At 40.0% G+C, this 20324-nt stretch overlaps 6 protein-coding genes across 8 annotated transcripts; 4 read left to right on the top strand and 2 right to left on the bottom strand.

The window, feature by feature from the left end:
• The first annotated feature begins 4670 nt into the window (after positions 1 to 4670).
• LOC124190901 lies at positions 4671 to 7610 on the top strand. Its single transcript, XM_046583784.1, has 4 exons — positions 4671 to 4998; positions 5108 to 5174; positions 6562 to 6666; positions 6755 to 7610. The coding sequence occupies exons 1-4, from the start codon at positions 4870 to 4872 to the stop codon at positions 7114 to 7116; spliced, it is 663 nt and encodes a 220-aa protein (XP_046439740.1). The 5' UTR covers positions 4671 to 4869; the 3' UTR covers positions 7117 to 7610.
• Positions 7611 to 7694: 84 nt separating this feature from the next.
• LOC124190897 (von Willebrand factor A domain-containing protein 5A-like) lies at positions 7695 to 12077 on the bottom strand. 2 transcript variants are annotated; one of them, XM_046583778.1, is made up of 19 exons: positions 11791 to 12077; positions 11445 to 11650; positions 11224 to 11378; positions 10970 to 11151; positions 10785 to 10896; positions 10602 to 10709; positions 10390 to 10536; positions 10290 to 10322; positions 10115 to 10214; positions 9931 to 10043; positions 9790 to 9859; positions 9587 to 9730; positions 9345 to 9523; positions 9116 to 9282; positions 8924 to 9042; positions 8634 to 8858; positions 8493 to 8564; positions 8191 to 8403; positions 7695 to 8130 (listed from the first exon to the last, which is right to left on the bottom strand). In XM_046583778.1, the coding sequence occupies exons 2-19, from the start codon at positions 11623 to 11625 to the stop codon at positions 7904 to 7906; spliced, it is 2547 nt and encodes an 848-aa protein (XP_046439734.1). In that variant the 5' UTR covers positions 11626 to 11650; positions 11791 to 12077; the 3' UTR covers positions 7695 to 7903. The 2 variants fall into 2 exon arrangements, with proteins under 2 accessions (XP_046439734.1, XP_046439735.1); XM_046583779.1 differs by having other exon boundaries at positions 11787 to 12037.
• A 55-nt stretch (positions 12078 to 12132) lies between these two features.
• LOC124190899 (dnaJ homolog subfamily C member 11-like) lies at positions 12133 to 14627 on the top strand. The gene is made up of 10 exons (XM_046583780.1): positions 12133 to 12284; positions 12431 to 12810; positions 12873 to 12973; positions 13035 to 13253; positions 13319 to 13526; positions 13593 to 13709; positions 13780 to 13971; positions 14036 to 14267; positions 14334 to 14463; positions 14529 to 14627. Exons 1-10 carry the CDS (start codon positions 12222 to 12224, stop codon positions 14546 to 14548), a joined length of 1662 nt encoding a protein of 553 aa, XP_046439736.1. The 5' UTR covers positions 12133 to 12221; the 3' UTR covers positions 14549 to 14627.
• On the bottom strand, positions 14446 to 15223 carry LOC124190903. The gene is made up of 2 exons (XM_046583786.1): positions 15003 to 15223; positions 14446 to 14896 (listed from the first exon to the last, which is right to left on the bottom strand). Exons 1-2 carry the CDS (start codon positions 15145 to 15147, stop codon positions 14676 to 14678), a joined length of 366 nt encoding a protein of 121 aa, XP_046439742.1. The 5' UTR covers positions 15148 to 15223; the 3' UTR covers positions 14446 to 14675.
• An 859-nt stretch (positions 15224 to 16082) lies between these two features.
• LOC124190900 lies at positions 16083 to 17736 on the top strand. Of its 2 annotated transcripts, none has more exons than XM_046583782.1 (6): positions 16083 to 16546; positions 16641 to 16766; positions 16847 to 16979; positions 17068 to 17150; positions 17217 to 17331; positions 17391 to 17736. In XM_046583782.1, exons 1-6 carry the CDS (start codon positions 16145 to 16147, stop codon positions 17639 to 17641), a joined length of 1110 nt encoding a protein of 369 aa, XP_046439738.1. In that variant the 5' UTR covers positions 16083 to 16144; the 3' UTR covers positions 17642 to 17736. The 2 variants fall into 2 exon arrangements, with proteins under 2 accessions (XP_046439738.1, XP_046439737.1); XM_046583781.1 differs by having other exon boundaries at positions 16084 to 16546; positions 17065 to 17150.
• A 221-nt stretch (positions 17737 to 17957) lies between these two features.
• On the top strand, positions 17958 to 19046 carry LOC124190902 (histone chaperone asf1-like). The gene is made up of 4 exons (XM_046583785.1): positions 17958 to 18100; positions 18164 to 18283; positions 18349 to 18641; positions 18703 to 19046. Exons 2-4 carry the CDS (start codon positions 18175 to 18177, stop codon positions 18901 to 18903), a joined length of 603 nt encoding a protein of 200 aa, XP_046439741.1. The 5' UTR covers positions 17958 to 18100; positions 18164 to 18174; the 3' UTR covers positions 18904 to 19046.
• The last annotated feature ends 1278 nt before the right edge of the window (positions 19047 to 20324 follow it).

Raw genomic sequence — 20324 nt, 5'->3', positions numbered from 1 at the left:
TTTGATGCAAATCTGGCCCGACATGTGATCCGAGTAGTTAGACAAGACGCTGAGAGATGTTTAACAGGTAAGAAACAACATATCGATTCAAGGACGACATTTCTTTCTTGTCTAGTCGTCGTTCGTCTCTGTATTTTTCCTTTTTTTTTCGGGATGAATTATCATCTGTCATTTATTTATATGCCTGGCAGCTATATCTGTGCAGTAGATGTACCGAGCGCAAGGTGCGTGATGAACGATCCTCCGTGTCCATCCTTCCATTCTTTTGGGTTATCAATAAATAGCGTCAATTATAAGCATCTTTTTAAAACTTCCAGGTGGAATGATATGTATATGTTAATGAACACCGAGCGGCTATAATAATAATAACCGCCAGGTTTGATTGCAAGGTCCGAGACAAACTGCATCACATTGGTAGAGAAATATTTTCCAATAAAAAAAGGACCCCCCGCGTATTTTATTCGGTTGGATTCCATTTCATTCGACAGATTTTTCTATTCGTCCCTTGTTCATTTTTGTATTTTCGAGTTTGTCCCCTATTGAAAGGTTATACGGCGATTATATTTCCCACAGCTACTATATTTCAAATGTAGCGGGTTTTTCTCTTATTATAACTTGGGTCGGCGGTCAGCCAGAAAATGTTTGACCAGTACTTCCCGTTTCTACATATTGACCTCTGAATTGCGTAGACGAAAAAGGCGAATTGATGTTGGCGGCCATATGCGGCAACGTTTTAACACGGCGATTTTTCTTTTTGGCTCTTTTTTTTTACGATTCCTGGAAATGGAAGGAAATTTTTTTGAAGGAAGAAAATATAAAAAGGAAAACAGAAAAATATTCCCTTATTTGTGGATAATTTCACGTCGCTAGGAAAGGACAGATTGATCGTGGAGGAGGAGGTTAACGATCCGAAAATGTCGCCGTATGCAAATTTTTTTTTTGTATTTTTTTTCAACTTGCGTTCGAGTCGACGAATTTAGCCGCGGGGTCGTGAATTTTTTGTTTTTTTGTTTTGGCGCAAAGAGAAACACGTCGAGTGTGGATGGTGCGGAATTTTTGCTTAGTGACGTCTCTTGGAGATATTACCTACAGTGCGTAGTGCAGTGCATTATTGTTATTATGGCGTCGAAGATCGTACTGATGTGTCTGTGTGGTTGTACCTTTCGAAAAACCAAAATTCCCGAAAAACAAGAAACGAACGAAAAAAAGAAAAAGAAAAGAGAAAAAAGGGCCGAAATTCCGCATACCAAGGCCAGCGGGGGAGATAGAACGGGCAGATACGGCACGAGCCACGCGCATCTCTCACCAGCAACAACAACAACAGCAACATGGAGCACGGCGGCCATCAACAACCGGCGGTCGAGACAAACTTGTGTAAGGCAAAATGGAAACGATGGGAAAGTTTTCGAGCCGATCCAATCGCTCAAAAGAGGAACGACGATGTGATGCGTGGGATTTTCTTCTTCTGCTCCGTACAATTTTCGTCTGTTTGTTTTTAAATGCCGTTCAAATTGTTGGTGGCTGGTGGTGGTGTTGGCGGGACTGGAATTCCTTGACCGCGCCCATCCTATGCCTAAATAATGCAAATCTGTCCTCTATTATCCGCATCTGTTTGATCGTTTGCTGCGCACAATCATATCCCGACTAGAAATGATAAAAGAAGCGCATCAGAATATTCAGCGATTTATGGATTGTCTAACCCACGGCCGTTTGTTGCTCTTGTCCCAGATATGACGACATTCACGCAACACTGTTTGGGTCAATGGAAATCCCATTCGCAATTGAAATAGAACCGTTATCTCTAATCTTGAGACTATAACAAAAATTTTCGCATGCTTTTGTCTTAAAGATGGCCAGTTAATTGTGTTAATGCTGCTAACAATGTTTGCGTTAATGTAGGCTATAATACTGTGAATTCTGTGCCAATCGTTTACTCGGTCGCGGGAGAATTTTCAAACATCAACGCAAGTTATTCTGTTGACCGTGTAATATCACGAAACGAGCGTAACGAGACCGTTACATATTCCACCCTGGTTCACTCGGAGAATTAAAAAAACATAATAATAATTCCGTTTGACGATAGTAATTGAAAGTGGACGGCCCCGTTTTCATCGACTTTGCCGTGCCGGGTCGATCGAACGCGCATTTGGTTTTTTTTTTATCCCGCTCTGCTGTCGTTATTGCATCTCATTCCACCCAATTTGCTCAATTGATTGTTACATATGATTAAACAGATGTGCTGGACATTGATAAACTCCCAAGTTAGGCGTATAGGCCATATTCTAATCGCGCTATTTTGGTTCCACCGATCAGAGACCGAACCAGACCGGACCAGTTACAAAATAACTGTAACATCAGTCCCAGCAGCGTGTGTGTATATAGTAGCAGTAACAGCACCGGTTGTTTTTGTCGTCATTTTCTGGAACTCGTTTACGTTATCGTGATAGGAATAAGGAAAGAAAAAACGAACGAAAATAAAGGCCACTGTCCTGTTCCCGTTTTTTCCGCTTATCATCGAGGAATGATCGAATTTTGAAGAGAATAACAGAATACCCAAGTGACCGTCGAAAAAACAACAAAAAAAAGCCCCCAACTCACTTTACTGCTATTATTTGAATAATAATAATCATAGTCTGTCTGTATGACAAACTGACTATAAATTCTTCGATTGTCTCCGAAACATGTATATTGCGTCAGTAGCAGTATTTGGGAATTTCCTATTGTGTTGCAACGGCTAAGTGTTTTCCTCTTTTTTAGTCGGCAATTGTTTTGTTTTGTTCTTTTCTTTTCCGTTGTTGTTGTTGTTGTTGTTGTTTGTAGTTGTGGCGACGTTGAGCCTGGTCCGCCGGGAGCAGTCCCGCAACCCAAATGCTTTTTCGTTTTTTTTTTAAACCCCGCGAGTCTTTTTGGGCCGTTTATTTATTTCTGTACGCGCGCACTGGGACGAGAGAAGAGAAGAAAAGAGCAACGCCGTCATAGTGTGGCGGCCCCTACGTATGTGTAGACCCTCTCGTGTGTGTGTGTGTGGGAAGATGATGGGCGCATAAATGATGTTTGATGGAGTCGACCCGAACGATCGAACGCCCCAACAACCGTCGGTCCGTCGGCTGCTGCTGCCTCTCTGCCCAGCAGTTCCTCCTGGCCTTTTTTTCTTTTCTCTCTCCCAACAACCGCCTGATGCCAGTTTTTACCTTTTTCTTCTTATTTTTTCTTTTGATCTGGCGCCATCCAGTCGGCGCCGTCCCGTCGGGACTCGCAAGTCCCGCGTGCAATGAGCGGAGAGAGTCGGTGGCGGACAGCAGCGGCGACGGCCGACGCATTCGTTTCTTTTTTCCCCCCTCGGCCTCTTCTTCTTCTTCTTCCCTCCCATTTCTTTTTCTTCTTTTTCTTCTTCTCTATTTCTTATCATTCGAATAATGTGGAAAAGAAGAAACGGCCACCTCAATTCGACGATTAACCTCGAGTAACCCCACAATTTCATTGCAACCCGTTCCGATTTTATTTTTACAATTTTGAATTTCCCTCCAAATTCCAAAAATCGACCGGGAAATTCAATTGGCACAAAATTCAAATTTTCATGAAGAAATGGGAAAATATTTTCCGACTACCAGCAGCAGAAAGAGAATAAAAATAAATTCACGTGTGATTGCGTGATGATGAGGGAAAAGGTGAAGGATGTTGCCGAGGCCTGCGCTGAGTGGCTGGCACGAAGAAACGGCCAGCGCAATGGGAAAACATCAAGAGAGACATGACCATATATGGGAATGTTACTCAATCGTTTTCTTCGACTGTGGCAGCAGCAGCAGAAGCCAACGTCCCTTTTTCTTTTCCTTTTCTTTTTCTTATTTGAATGTTCGGCTTTTCCTTGTGGGTTTTTCTATTGACGTGGATTCGCCTCGTTCGTTCGTTTGATTGTTGGACGTTTGCATTCCAATCGGGAGAAAAAAGAACCAAAAGAAAAACCAATAAAGCGCCCGATTGTTCCAATGTTGTCCAGAGCATCGACTGAATTGGTCGACTAATAAATTAGTCGTCGACTCGTTCAACTTTCGTACTCGATGACCCGAATTTCATTGGACGTCCGTGAATTCTGTTGCAATGCGCCCGGCAACAACCGCATCGCACCGCTCATTTCCCGCAATTCCAATACCAAACAACAACAACAACATTAACAACAACGTAATAAATGTGCGCGAATGAACCTTGGCAGGAAGATGTTTTAACCAGGCCAATGTCGTTGGTTGCAGAATCAAAGCGACGCCTTTATACTCCGCCGTGAATTAAATTTGGTGCCCGAATCTTTTCAAAACGAAATTCACGTTCGATCAGTTTCTGTGCGGAATTTCCATCGCCGTTCGGTCGTCGTGAAGGAATTGGGAAAACGGGGAAGAGAAGGACGAACGACCTTGGTGACCTCCGAAAGAATGTCGGAAAGAGGCCGACCAAGACATTCCAATCACGAAAAAAAGAAAGAAAGAGACGAACAAACGAAGGAACGAACGAAGGAAAAGGTGTAGGGAGAGAGAAGAAAGAAAAGAGAAAGAAAATTCAAGGAAGAAGAAGAAGAAGAAGAAATTCGACGGTGGATGGAGAACGTCCTTGCCGGCGGAGTTTGGTGCATTCCTCCTCTTCTTCTTCTTTTTCTTTCTTCTCCTCTTCGGGACCTCCTCCTCCAGTCCCGCCCGCCAGAGAACATCCCAACCTCCTCCTCCTGCCCCATAAGAGGGACCGCGTAACGTGCGGCCACAATCAGTTGCTCGACCAGCGTTCACTCAAACAACACTTCACCGTCAGTCCCTTGATTTTCTCCCGTTCGATTTTTCACGTGTGACTATTTCGTTCGCTTTTTCAAACGTCGACAAGACAAAAATGTCCCGCTGGAGTTGCCGCTGCCCTTTCATCTTGTTGATTGTCGCCTCGTTCATTTTAGTGAATCAGCCGCAACCAACCGACGCGGCCGCCATTCCAATTTGGGAGCTGCTCAAACACGAAGAAAAGGTAAAAATCGATGCCAATTCTATTTCGTGCATTCAAGTCTCTTGTCACAAAATCCACACAAGGAAGCGCGAAATTATTTCAAATCTAAATTCAAATTTTATCTTAACAGATGGGCCGGTTATTCTACGTTTTCGTTCATCTAGTGGAACAATACTGCAAGACTTCTGACATCCCCGGTAATTATTTGACTTCATTTCTCACTCTTGAACTTTACCCCCACACCAATGTAAAAGGCAGTTTTTAAAAATTCACGAAATCAATTATCACGTCCGGGCTTCGTGTTCCGGATCTACAATTTCACACGCAACAAATAGTCTCGTCCTAGTCCCTATAGTTTCGCTAGACACGTCATTATAATACGTACAGTGAATGTATCCTTCAAAAAGTCAACTAGCAGCTGTGCAACGGTTAACTATGTCTGTCCCCCTCTTCTCCCTTCACTTAAAAGAGATTTCCTCCTTTTGTGCGTTTTCACCCGCAAACGAAAGAATTGAAGAGCTGAATCCGGCTCGGAGGGGAAAAAGAATGTACCGCTTCACGCGTAATCACGACAAAAGACCGCAACACACGAGACCCATCAACAGATAGAGAAAGAGAAAATAAAAGAATCGTGATTCTCGTGAGTTTCACAAATCTTTTCCACAAGTGTCTGCTGTGTGCATTGTGTGCTGTACGTATAATCACTGATGTGGCCCTGGCACACACGGCGCTGTATTTATTTATTTCGTGATGGATATCCTATATTATTTCTCCCCCTATTTCAACCTACCGAAATTGTTGTTTCGGTTATTTTCTCAAAACAACAGTATCCCGGTGGTTTTCTTTTTCTTTTTTCGGGATTGGAGGTATGGAGGCCATAGGAATAAAATCAGTTCACACTCGTCTAAATCTGCCGCAGGGAAGGTCGTTTGAAACATTTTTATTTTTCTTTCTGTTCGACTTGGACCAGGATGTAAAAGAAAAATAAAAGATAGAAAGCCTCTCTCTCTATAGCTGGGAATTCAGGAAGACTCTTCTGGCCGGCGTGTGGAATTCTGCTGACGTCACGAATCGAGGCGCTGACACGGTCGTGAAACTGAAAATCTTTCAAATGAGGAGAGGAGAATAAAGAAAGGAGGGCATTACTGATGTCCAGTTATTTGCACGCAACACAAGTGTACATTCCTCCGAGGGCGGTCGAGTCGTTAATCAGCGGGTCAGCGAGTCACGAATCTCTATGCACGGAGTGAGGCTATAAAGTCACGGTGCGTGTGTGCGCATTGACTTGTGTGCAGGAAATTCCTGCAACGAAAAACTGATGACGTCAAACAAACTCTGGCATGAGGTCGGCTCTCGTGAGTGATTTGCATATCCCAACGTAAAAGTTTCCCAGCGCTGCGGAGCGATTAGATGCTGGTGTAGTAGAGAGAGAGAGAGAGAAATGGTTTTTAAGTTGCACTTTTTTTCGGGATGGATCTGATAATGATTACACAGCACACGAATAGAATCGATAGCATCGCACAATCAACTGATTGTAGTCATTGTACCGGTACTAACTTTTTCGTTTCTTTTATTTTCCCGCAGATTGCCCCAAGGTTTTGACGCTGTACGGCATGTCGAATCTGGTCAGCGAAAGCGAACACTCGCTCGACTTGATGGATCCTTACCAACGCGACGCCAAAACCATCGGTACGATTCCACAATTATTATTTGTCCTTTGTGGCTGGCGCCAATTCATTTCTCTAACCTTTTTCATTTTTGGATATTATTATTTCAGTGTGGGAGAAGATTATGCGCGGCGAATTCAAATTGCCGACGAAATTGACCAATGGGAAACCCGTCAAGACTCCGCCGAAATCGTCCGCTGCTCTCGGCAACGACGTCTACTCGTCGCCGTACGAAGTCCGCGTCCGGCCGCCTCCGACATTCGTCGCTCCACCGGCTACTCCATCCGCTGACAGCAGCCAGCAGTCGGAGCCAAACGAACCCTCATCGGTTAATTTAGATGAAGATTCTTCATCTTCTAAAATGACAATCATCCGTTTCGGTCGTTCACTACCCAAAACGACGAATGAAAATGAACCGTTGCCGCTTCTCTCTGAACAGGACGCCGAGATGTTGAGTCGGTTGGTTGTCTAAATTGTTATATTCCGGTTCCAATCATTGTCAAATAATTATTTTTTCTAAATATTTGCTTGAAAAAAAAACTAATTATAGCAAAAATCGACAACATTCTATGTTACTCTGGTTGATGAGTATCGTGGCAAATGATGTTGACATTGGTATCTAGTCAAATCTGTTTGAATTTTTGTTTTGTTACTTTTGTTTCTTCTTTAATTATCAATTGTTTGGAATTGCATTGTGAACATTCCAGCCGTGTTTATTTTTACATAGACCTTGGACTTCCTGTAACATTTCATATCAATCCACTCCAGAGGCTTTTCATAATTATGTGTCCCCTATACATAATAACAGGCTATTACTCGTGTATGTTAACGAGACATTTTCATATTCGACGTTATTTTTGCACTTTCGTTCTTCTGTCCTTCACTATTTGCCCTCCATCAAAGAAATTGTTGATCCACCGGATGGTCATGAATTCCTGTAAATAAAATCAGATGAAAGACTTGTAATCGAATTTCTCTTTAATCATCGATCCAGGATCAAAGCTATTTAAGTCCAAGCTCGGAATAATGATACACTTTAACACTTTACGGTCATATTTATAACTTGGTTTGTATTTCGTTGTAACCCAAAACAGTGAAAATCAATTGACGTGAATAGATTATAGAAAAGCAGAAATGAAATTATCACACTGTAGATAGAATAAACAAATCACACAAAATACTGAATAATACTGTTTAGTAATGATATTAGCATATTGCTAATTGTGCTGTACTTGCATGGCTGGATTTCAATGTTGCTGTCAAAGACGAAGGATTGACAAACTTAATTTGGCTTTGACGTATTCCTGGGCTGCGCCTGTGCATGCGGTTTCGTCTCCGGTCAGTTTGCCAGACGAGCGGATCCAATTTTCAGCTTTCTTGGCTACCAACATCCATGTGGTCTGCAGATCAGCTAAGACGATCCCCATGAACGCCAGAGCGACAGCGGTTGCCCAAACTTGTTCAGAGTACGAATTCTTTTCTGCGGCTATGGAGTAATGAAATTGTAATTGCTAATTTCTGCGCTAAATTTGATGAAGGAAAAAACCTTGTTTGATGTCCTCCAATGTTGTGTGGAGAAGCTCAGCCAACGCCGATTCCAATTTAAACGATCCATCGAAATTTTGGCATGTAATGAGTTTCAGCAACTTGTCGTCGTCTGTGTTGCTGGTTTCATTTGCAGTCCCCTCAGACGAACTGAGTGTAAACTGGATTTCATTGTCACAGTAGTCGTCGTCGACTTCACAGTCCAACTCCTCAACTAAATTATTTCAAACAAAATTGAAACATCGCCAGTTGTAATCTGTAGAAAGGTTCTCAAGTGTTCTTGGAAATGAACGCAGTACGTACTGTTATCTGAGCAGGATTCATACGCTTCGCCGCCGCCACCGCCGACTTGCTCAACTCCATCCGTATATATTCCTGAAAGTAAGATAACATCTTCTATATCTAAGCGATACTTTGTTACACCGACTAGGACTAAATCTATACCTGGAGGAAGGCTGTAATGACAAGCCATTGCCATAGGAGGACAGTTAGAGCGCCCCATCATAGGACCACAACCACCTGCAAAAGCTCCAAGGGCTTGAACACCACCCCAACCGTGAGCTAACTGAACAGGGACGTCACGTGACTTCATCATCATCCAGGATTCCTTCAGTTCCTTCTGCTCTTTGGGATCAACGGCCACATAAGAAGTGTATCGAGACGCCAAACCTACATAAAATACCAGGCATTAAATGAATTCATTGCATACGTACGTGTTTGACAATGCGGATTACCGTATTGACAGCCTAGTTGAATAATTTCTTGTTTAGTCTCAGTCGACTTGGAATCTTCAATCGAATCGGGATCCCCTTCACTGTCTTGTAGGGCCTGGATCAATTTTTTTGCCGCTAAACTAAACAAAACGAATAATTGTAGAAATAAAATTCAAAAGAATTTCTTTTCCCGCAAGTTCTTTTATAATTTACCAATGAATAAGTTGTCCTTCCTCTGAATTGGATTCGTCCAAATGGACTTTCAACGTTAGCGGACCCACAGGAGATTTTGCAATAACTTCAGCCCATTTTGGCACGTGAGCATCTTCTGTCAGAAGAGCGTACACAATCAGATGCTTCCCGTCAAAAACTGCTGGAACCTGTCAGCGAAATATTTTCTTGTGAAACAGCTGAAACAAATCTAAATTTAGTGGATGGGTACCATATCGGCGGTCGGGGCTTGACGAAATTTCAGTTGCGGTTTCTCGGTAGGAACAGGCTTGGCCGATTCCAACGGTTTACCGTATCCCATCAAAGTCTTTTCTGTTTGAACGGGTACAGGTTTGGCAGTAGTGAACTTTTGCCCAGTTTCCTCGTGACCATCCCATTTGATCTTGATATCTGTTTGTCAATTAAATATGAATAAATGAACTAAACTAATTGATGTTCCTGTCTAGGTGGTACCTGAAAGGGCTGGCTGCAAAGAGTCCTGGAGCTGTTGCATGACTTTCTTTTCCAGACGTTCTTCCAGTGACGCAAATAGGGCAGTTCCATTACCAGCTCGTGCCATGCCTTCAACCAAATAATGGCTGGCGCTACTCCCCAAACCTGTTTGTAATAACAAATGAACTAAAATGTTTGCCTCCAACTTATTTTTAGAGATATACCTAAGGCGAAAACTCGCGCTTGCCCATTTTGACGGCGGATTAGACCTAAGATTTCATCTGCATTGGAGACCTTTTCATTTCATAAAAATAGTTTCACAATTGATCATTTAATAAAAGCAATTTAATAAGCAGTAATTTTACCTCTCCATCCGTTAGAACAAATATTTGCCGTAAGTAGCCTTCGATGGATGGTTTTTTGAAAATCGTTTCCAACGGATGAAATATTTCAGTACCGCCTAAATTGGCATCGATGCCTAAAAAGAATCGGAAAACAAAAAAGATATTGATGGGAGTGAATTTTTTCGTTTAACTTGTGTAAGCATACTGTCAACATGCTGCTTGGCCAGGTTCAGTACGGATTCATCATATTTCTTGCTTGCGGGGAAAAGTTCTTTGTACGAAGATCCGAAACCCGCAATGTTAACCTTTGAGATGCGAAAATTGTGGTGTTAGTAAATGAAAATACGAAATATACACGATTTTGAATTAATTATGCTTACGTAGCAGTCCAAAGGTAGTGAATGGAGAAAAAGCTGTAAACATTTTAAATTGGTAATTAGTAATTTTACCTAACATTCGGGAAAAATTATAAAATAATACCTGTAGTGCCTGTTTAGCCTGATTAATCCCTGATCCACCCATAGAACCCGAACGGTCCACAAGAAATATCAACTCTGTCTTCTGTTCGGTCAACTTGAAGCTGGGAACTAAGCTTAGCATCAATGCAGCAGTACCCTTCGGTGATTTCTAAGAAATTGAATTTGAATAAAGAGCCCTACAATATTTTCCAATTGGGAACCATCGAAGTTTACCTCGCAAATAAGTCGTGGCTGGTTTGGCTCGGCAACTTGAATGTAAACGACGAGGTCTCGATCCATGGAGGTCACAACATTGTCGAATCGTAATGTTCCATATTTAGGCTAATGGATTTCAAAAGAAACAATTAACAATCTATGTAATTCAAATATTTGTCCAATTCAACAACTCGATCTTACCTTATTGACAGCGTCTCGAGTAACAGCGATTTTGTGGGTCGGAGAGCGAATTTCTGTGATGGCTGAAGCCATTTGCACAGTTGCGTTAAAATCCACTTGATAATTCGATTCCCTTAATTGAAAAGGAAAAACAAAATTGAGTTGATTTTATCTATAATGTTCACAGAGACGAAATAGTTACTAACGTTGAATATTTGATTGAAGCTAGATCGGCTGCAGTGCTGGATTTATCGGTTGGAGGAATGTAACGAGGAGCGATAGTAGTGGGTAAGTAAAACCGAATTTCTTTACCCTCTACTTTTAATTCTGTGACGTAAGTCAAGCGGATTTTGGCTCCAGATCCAGGTGCCAAATTACCAACTTTAGCCTTTGAAAATTGTCATTGAAAGATCAGAAAAAAACAAAACAAATACCATTGCATGACAACTGTTAAGTTTACCTTGAATACATCCGGCAATTTTTCTTCAACTAAAAATGCCGAGTGTCCGCTCTTAATTGCCTCGTCATAATCGGCTTTAGCTTGTTCCGTTTCCTTTACGACACCTTCGATTACACGCCCATCTACTTCGGCAGTGAACATAGAAACTCCAGCCCCTGTGATTCATGAAGCAGCAGTTAATTTCTATAACTAAATGTTAATATTACTTTAAACTGCAATACCTTCATCAAGAGGAAAGAGATAAACTGCTTCAATGGGTTGATTTTCCTTGTTGACATATCGTTGCTCAATGGTGACCTCGGCAACCAAATCGACGATACGAGCCTGAACCGAAACCCCGATCAAAGGAACCGGAATTGACTCACGTTCGGCACGTTCAATTATCAAACCACAACATATCATTTTGAAGCTTCAAAATGGTAGAACTCTGGAAAACAAGTAACAATTTCTTTACAATTCATTTGGTGTAGTCAAATATTAAAAAAAAACATTCGGAAATTATGTTGGTACTAAACTGAGTATATCAGGTTAACATCTACGTAATACGTGAACTCAGAACTTACTTACTTATACTAGAAGCAGCAACTGCAGACTGTAGCTGTACGGTTCTTTCTGTGAAATGTCACTAACTTCCAAACTAAGCACGTCACTTCTCTTATTAATGTATGGTGTCGCCCACGCCCCTCAGATGACGGTTTGAATCAGCACTAATAATAACATATGGCTGAATGGCTGAATGCGAAAATGGTTTTTCCACTGAAAAAGACTTGCAGACTTTTGGGCCGTATTGTTTTGTTTAGGAGTTCGTGAGTCATAATAACAAACATATAGCCACCTGCCGAACAAAACCTCAAAAAGTATGGTTTACTTAAAAAGTGTCAAATAACACCGCTAGGTGGTAGACATGTTCGACGCAATCGGACCGGCTCTTCAGTCTTCACGTTTTCGTGTAAACGTTCGTAACTGAACAACTAGTTTCGCGATTTTTTTCGTCCAATATGGATGATGAAAATGAAAGATTGGAAGAAGACTTTTATCAGTTCCTCAATTTACCAAGAGATGTAAGCCTTTCATTTTTTTAAGCATGTACGTTGATGTATTTAAGGACGCTTGTGAGGCGAAAAATCAAAACATGTGTTATCAGTGTGTTTTGCACATGACTTATTTTGTTTATCACAAGATTTAACATATTTTTTTAAATCATTAGGCTCCACAAGAAGAGATAACAAATGCTTACAGAAGGCTGAGTCGCATCTATCATCCAGATAAACATACAGATCCCCTCAGAAAGAAGGAAGCTGAAGTGTTATTCAACAAAACTAAAAGAGCATACGAGGTTCTGAGTGACCCCCACAAGCGAGCCATTTATGACAGCTTGGGAACCAAAGGGCTTGAAACTGAAGGATGGGAAATTGTACAAAGGACAAAAACTCCACAAGAAATTAGAGAGGAGTATGAGCTCCTTGCTCAGCAAAAAGAAGAGCGCCGGCTCCTCCAGAGGACCAATCCTCAAAGCTCCATTACCGTCAACATTGATGCCACTGAACTCTTCAGTTCTTATGAAGATGCATATGATGATGAATTTGGGTAAGCTAAGAAGAACTTATTTATTATGTGCTCCTTCACTGAACCATATGTTACATTTACAGACCTCCTGGTGATTTTTTTCCATCTATTGTGGTCAAAGGCATGAACTTTTCTCAGTCTATTCAAGCACCTCTCACCTTAACTGACACAGCTTACTTGTCTGGTAATCTATCATAATTTTTGACATGGATAATGGGGTTTTAATTAGTGTTTATTGGCCATAGGTGAGCTTTCAACACACAAGGGTTCAGGTTCTGGTTCAGTAAATGTGTCATTGAGAAGAATCACTTCTCCTGATGGATGGGCAGAAGTTGACTTAGGATTCGGTAACGGTCTTTCTTTTTCTGCCAAGGGATTCCGCAATCTGACTAAACGGATGTTTACAAATATTTCTGGAATCCTAACTACCACTGACGAAGGCTTGAGTTTTGGCTTTGTGTCAAGTAAGTTGTCATAACTTTAAAAAATTCTTATGCTCTTTTTGTAATGATTGTTATTGGAATTTAAGCATTGGCACATCAGCTAGATAAAAATACGGTCGGTTATCTAACTTACAAAAACTCACAGTCTAGCTCGATGAGCACAAGCATAGTAAAAGAGACTACAACATATAGGACACAAGTAAATTTTGTTCTTGGAATCCCGCACTCGTTTATTTCAATGTCCTACTGCCACAAACTTGAAAAGCATGAAGGGAGATTACGAGCAACTGTCAAGTCAGTATTTATTTTTGTGCATCATTTTTTCTATCAATGATTTAAAATTTATTTTTTTATGTACAGAGCCGGAACCTTTGGAGCTATGTTAGAATATGGTCTTCAGCGTAAAGTATCACAGCATAGTTCACTAGCAGTTTCAATGACAGTCGGAGTTCCGACTGGCGTAAGACTAAAGATAAAGTATTGATTTCACCCTTTTCGAATGTGTAGCGATAGCTTGTATACTTGATGTGTGTTCAATTTTCACTAGATTACTTCGAGGGAACCAAATTTACGCTTTTCCTATTCATTTGTGTCATGAAGTGCTACCAAGCCCAATATTTTATGGAACTGTTACACCAATGATTGCATGGATCATCGTCCGCCGCTTGGTCGTGGAACCTTACATGCAACAACAGAAAGTCAAAGATATAGAGAGACATCGAGCTATGCATCACGCCCAGTTAGTTGAACTTTTATGATTTTTCTTCTTTTCTTACAATAGTAACCAATTTCTTGCCTTATAGAATGCTAGCTCGTCGGAGAGAAGCCGAGATATCCATCGATTTAATGAAAGAAACATTTAGACGGAATGTCGAGGACGAAGAAAACAAGAAAGGTTTAATTATCACAAAATCGATTTACGGTCGGTGGTTAGATCTAAGCCACCGTGATCTCGGCGATGCCATCACCGACGTTACCATCCCGCTCCAATGCCTAGTCAGGGATTCTAAGCTTATACTTCAAGAGGCATCTAAGGTAAGAGTACTTCAAAATAGATTCCAGAAAAGAAAGTTTTTAAACAATGTTTTTGTCTCATCACAGTGCCAGCTTCCAGGTTTCTATGATCCATGCATGGGAGAAGACAAGTCCTTATATGTACAGTATTCCTTCCATGGAGTTCCACATGAAGTAACAATCCAAGACACAGACCCTCTGCGGATACCCAAGCAGTGTAATTCTAGTCAATCAAGTTATTTTACAAATTTACACGCAAATTAATTTCTGTCTGTTATGCAGCTCACAGGAAACAGCTCTGAAACGACAAGGCAATAGATAACATTTTAAAATGATGATGATGGACTATCAGTAGACATTACAAGTGTTGATTTAATCTTACAACTGTGTTGAGTCATCATTTCACACTTTAGTTTATTCAAGTATATTTCATGACTGTAAAATAGATTTCTCTAGTGTAAAATCATAACACAGAGAGTCCCAGTCAATTTCTTTAAGCATTTTAGGTTTATGCTTGACAGTGGAACCATTTAACCACATCGAATTGTAAGCTGGGGAGAACTGGAAAGGGATTTCATCATATAGCTTGTTAGATGAAATGTCCTGTTGATTGCTGGAGGCATTTGAATTGATAGCATATGGCAAAGGACCTGAAATAGAAACCCAAACTAGTGTAAGTCTTAATTTCTCATTTGACTAAAAGGAAAATCCTGTTATTGCATAACAAATTATCCTTAATTGCATTTTTATAGTTACCAGAATGAAGTTGATAGGACTCTACTGCATTAGGCACCATAACAAAACCAGATTCTGGTGTATCATTGGTAACACTGACTGGGGTGTGAGGTGCAACTACAGGTACTTCTTTTTTTATTCCGAAAAATTTGTTAAGTAGAGACATTTTATTGATCCTGCCTGCTATTCAATGGAAGCGAACTTGACTGAAGTCTGTTGACAAATCAATTGGTGATAAGCAAGTAAATCACGAAGCTGCCGCTTAGTGGCGCTTGGGGTCAAACAGTTTGCAATAGCGGAAATCTGTCGGAAATAGGATTAGATCAAATCAGATAATGATTTTATCAATTATGCTATTATCGTAATTGTCAAACGAAATAAGACTGTTGGTTATTTTTTTTTAAAAGGACTCGACTGGTGCCGTTTTACTTGCGAAATGGGGAAAATCAGCCAGCTATTTCAAGTTTCTATTGCGAAATTAAAATTATCGTTGCTCATGAAGAATTGCAACACTTCGTGACGCTCAGAGTTTTCATTCTACTTTGTAACCTTCAATCATGGACAACGATTAACTTTAAAAATCACAAAACTTCGGATCAAATTTTTCATATGTTGGTGCTCGGAATTCATTTTTTAAACAAAAAAAACACCTGAGCATCTGTTTGTTCGTTCCCTCGAATCCCTTCTTCAGGTTATAACTTAAAAAATTGAGCCATCATGATTTTCTGCGATTGAATTTTTATTATTGGCCAAATACTTAAAGACGATCAAAATAAATACTGAAATTAGTAGCAAATGCGATTACACGTATATATTTAAAAAACAAACACCAGCAACTAAAGAAAGAAACGGCAGCAAAATCATACTTTTCCGTTAGTTCATTGTATCGCAAGTTGTACAGCATTCTAATTGCAATCTGTGTGAAATTATTATAGGTTATTTATTGTAAGCAAGGAAAAAAACGACTGGAATCCATGTATTTTTTGCGCTAATTTAACTTGGCCATATCCTATTCAATGATAAGCATATCAAAATGCAGTTTATTTGAATGACGAAATTGATTGACTTGATAAGATAATTACCGTGTCTTTTATCAACTCACAGGTTTATTGTTTAAGGATCTTTCGCTCGTGATTGAAGCATTTATGTTCATTTAAAAAAAAATGAATTTTAGGTTTTTATTCGTGCTCGTTACCGTTGCTGTCTCGTTATCAAAACAAGATGAACAAGAGAAAATGTTCATCCCGTCCTTGGAAATCGATCCTCAATCTGCACGAATCCTGTTGAACAGCAACGACTTCGAGAGTGGTTCAGCTGATCCATGGTACGACAGTTCACCATCGACTGTTCATTGGGTTGTCGAAGATTTTACAATGCCGTCAGAAGTCAACTACCCACCTCCTATCCCGTCATCTGGCACTAAATACCTACGGGCAACCCGTGACGCTCAACTTTCTCCTGGTTTTGTTATTTTGCGTACAGTCGAATTCATGGCCTTACCAGGCGACCGAATTACTTTCAAATTCTGGATTCGATCAAAATATACCTTTGGCAATACCTTAGAGGTATTAATTCCTTTAGTAGCAGGATTTTTTTAAATTGGGTGTCAATTTTGATCAGAGTCCAAATTTATCACAAACGCAATTCATTCTTTTATAGCTCATTCTGGCCATTGGCGACACTGAAACAACTTTGCTGACATTGTCGAGCTATTCCACTTCCGTAAATTTGGAATGGCGGCAGGCGTCTACCCTCATCCCAGTCCCGGAGCCAACTGTTTTAACGGTGGGTCTTTAGATAAGGTTAAAAAAATTAATAAATACTTGAAAAGAAAAGTAACCTAGTGTTATGAAACCACTGAATAGTTGGCATTTTACGCAAGTTGTGGGGGGAATGCAGAAGATGCAATCGCCATTGATGACATTGTTCTAGAACCCAGTGACGAAATTACAACCACTGGATTAACAACCGTTACATCGACGACGACGGTTAAACCAAGTATATTTTATGCGCGTTTAAGGGACTGTTTGGTTTTATTTGAAAATGTTCTAGTTTTGATAACTCGCTAACATTTTATTCACAGAAGATTGTGCCCCTTATTTCCAAGGAAACACGAAAGTGCCTTGTTGGGCATTAGGAAACAAATGTTATTGTTTCACAAATAGTAACGTAAGTCGACCATCCTCATTAGTAGAAAAATGATACCAAATGTTATATATTTCTGATAATTATTAGAGCGATAATTGGGAGCAAGCGGATGCATTCTGCAGAACAGGAAACATGACTTTGCTAAGTGTTGAAACTGAAGAAGAGGAAAAACTGATTTACAATCACTGGCAAGTCCATCCAGGTGAGAAATAAATAGTAACACCCATACATTTCTTTGTAGTCTCAAACGTTCAAGTTTAGAACTAAAAAGCGAGAAGTATTGGACTTCCGGGAAATTTCCTCAAAAAGGTTATAATCGTACCTATGAATGGGCCACCATAGAGCCTTTCCAACGCTTTACTTACACCAACTGGCAATCGGGTAAACCCGGTCACAGTGATTTTGGATACTGCGTTTATTTTTTTATGGACTTCGACTTTGAGAGTGGATTTTATTGGGTTGATTACTTGTGCAACAGCTTCTACTTGGAATACATTTGTGAATCTGTTTAATGTCAAGGAGAAAGTCCAGCTGTTAGCATTACACTATGAACATGCTATGAAATTCATTGTTACTTTAAAAAATAAATGGTGTTGGCTGAATCAAATTATCTGTTCGAATTTTTAGTGGAATTCAATTTAATTTATCCTCGGTCACTAGGTGTCAGCGGTTTTGTTCTTAACGCGTATCGACATATGCGAGTAATTAAGTAAAACATAAACTAAAATAAACTTAAAACAGAAAATTCAAAATAGCATTAGGAATAGTGGGAATAGGATATTTCCAAATTTGAAAAACATTAATTTTCTAAAATAAAAATAAATCATTTGTCATAATTTCTCCATCTTGCATCGTTGTAGCCTGGTAGAATTTGGCGGGCAGGCAGTGTCTCTCGTTGTGTGATTGCGATTCACAGAAACTCATCAGAGCCATTTCGTTTTTTTAACTTTAAGAATATACTCTTGTTTTAGGTAATTCAGCTCTTGTGTTATATGTATTTCTAACCTAAATGTTCAATTGTCTTTCTTTTTTAGATTAAAAAGAAATGGCGAAAGTTCACATTGTTGATGTCAAAGTGTTGAACAACCCATGCCCATTTTTCAGTCCATTTCAATTTGAGATTGTTTTTGAATGCATCGATGAAATTCCAGAAGGCAAGCCATTCATTTTATCATCGATCGAACACATTTTAACAATTTCTTTTGAACTACTCTGGCAGATTTGGAGTGGAAGTTGACGTATGTTGGCTCAGCCGAGAGTGCAGCACATGACCAGATTCTTGATACAGTAGTTGTCGGTCCAGTACCTGTTGGAAAGCACAAGTTTGTGTTTCAAGCTGACCAACCAGACCCTGAAAAGATCCCCGTAGCAGATGCAATTGGAGTAACTGCTGTCTTGTTGACTTGCTCATACAAAGAACATGAATTTGTCAGAGTGGGCTATTTTGTCAACAACGATTATATTGATCCAGAACTGAAAGATAATCCACCTCCTGTTCCTCAATTTGATAAGGTAATTCTTTTTGGTTTCATTACTGTGTGTTTTCCACCTGTTTATGACCATTTTTCATTAGATGACACGAAACATTCTTGAAGAACCACGCGTGACCCGATTTAAGATTGATTGGGGTGGAGAAGTTCTTGAAGCAGCCAATGAAGTGGAGATGGAAACCCAAGCTGAAATGCAAGATAACGCTGAAAGCAGTCTTATGGAGCCTCCACTCAAGTCGTACATCCACAGCGAATCCAGTCACAGCACGATGGAAGTAGTATAAGAGTTTTACTTATTATTATTTCTCCAATCCAGTGTCGGATACCTCACTTGTTCTATTATTTTTCGATTAACTTGCGTACTTGTAAAATGTTCTACCCTGAATTAGGAAAATTCTTTTGATGAATATACGTTTCTGTAAAATTATTGTAAGGCGTAACTGAAAGCAGCATCCTATTATTTAAAAATTGTAATAATAGATGCTAGCCTAGCTATTCAAAACGAGGAGACATTTAGTTTTTAAATGTTTTGGTAGCTTTCACTTTCAGATGTTTCGTCAGCGTGTACTAACGTGGTAAATGCTGGGATAGGCTACAACGATCTTGCTAGAATGTAATGTAATGAATAGTTCCCTTCTACGGTTTAACGCGGTCGTAGTTTCAAGTTTTCACTTTCTTTTCATTGCCGTTTCGAAATATCATGTATAACCTCGTGCTCTTGAACTCCATCCTTTTGTTGTTCCTCTCGCGTAGTAGTGAAAGTTGTGTGTTCCTCTCGAGCGTTTTACGGTGTATTTATTGTCAATGGAGACTTGGCAATATTGAGGTTGATCGAGTAATAGGCTATACGTATCTGTTGATTCACTGCAATGGGTTTTTTCTGTACTTTCTCGGCAGCTTTGTTCATGAGAACAACGATGCATCGTTGCGTTGAACGAAAAGTCATCCGTCACGCCCAAAAGGTCTTCTTGTATTCTCGTTAAAAAGGAATCAAGTAGAAATTGCGTGTTACTACATCTACGATAACAATAACACTGAAATTTCATTGTTTTGCATGTTGTAATCATTTTGCTTTGATTCTTAGTATTGTCCATTTTCACACCGACCGTGACAGTCAGTGAAAGTCCCCTTTTGCGGCATTCCTGCTGACCCCCTGCGTCAAATGGAATTAAACGGGTTTGTAACGACTAACGAAGGGAAACCTCGCGCGTCTCTTCTTTGCACCGTATTTTTCCGCTAGTGAAACCGAAACCAATTAGCAGTATATCTTAACTAAATGTCAGAATTTCGCCTTACATCGTAACTGTTACATCACACAGATCTTTTTATAAAGATGTTAACAAAACTGAAACAGCACTTTTGATTTCTCGAAAATTACAAGGTGGCAGTGTCTGGCCAACCGCAGATAATTTTGCCGGAACAAAACATTTTCGGTCGCTATAGTATTTATCAAAAATGTATGGCAAAATAAAAGAACCAACTTTCGATTCATACGGATACTCGAAAAAAGTTTTAGAGTCTTGGCGGAAATGTGTTTAAATCAAAAGGAGACAAGCTTTCCCTGCAGATTGCATTCTTCGTCATAGAATGAAATGCGCAGAGATTTAGAAAGCCAAGAATACGCCCTTGTGTTATTCACAAGTTTAAAAACAAAATTCAGCCATCCCAACTCAGATTTTAATCACACGCATGGCCATTCTTGAAC

The sequence above is a fragment of the Daphnia pulex genome, chromosome 3, assembly GCF_021134715.1.
Source record: "Daphnia pulex isolate KAP4 chromosome 3, ASM2113471v1".
Taxonomy (NCBI): domain Eukaryota; kingdom Metazoa; phylum Arthropoda; class Branchiopoda; order Diplostraca; family Daphniidae; genus Daphnia; species Daphnia pulex.
Note: the sequence above shows the minus strand (reverse complement) of the source record. Positions and strands in the feature narration are given on the sequence as shown.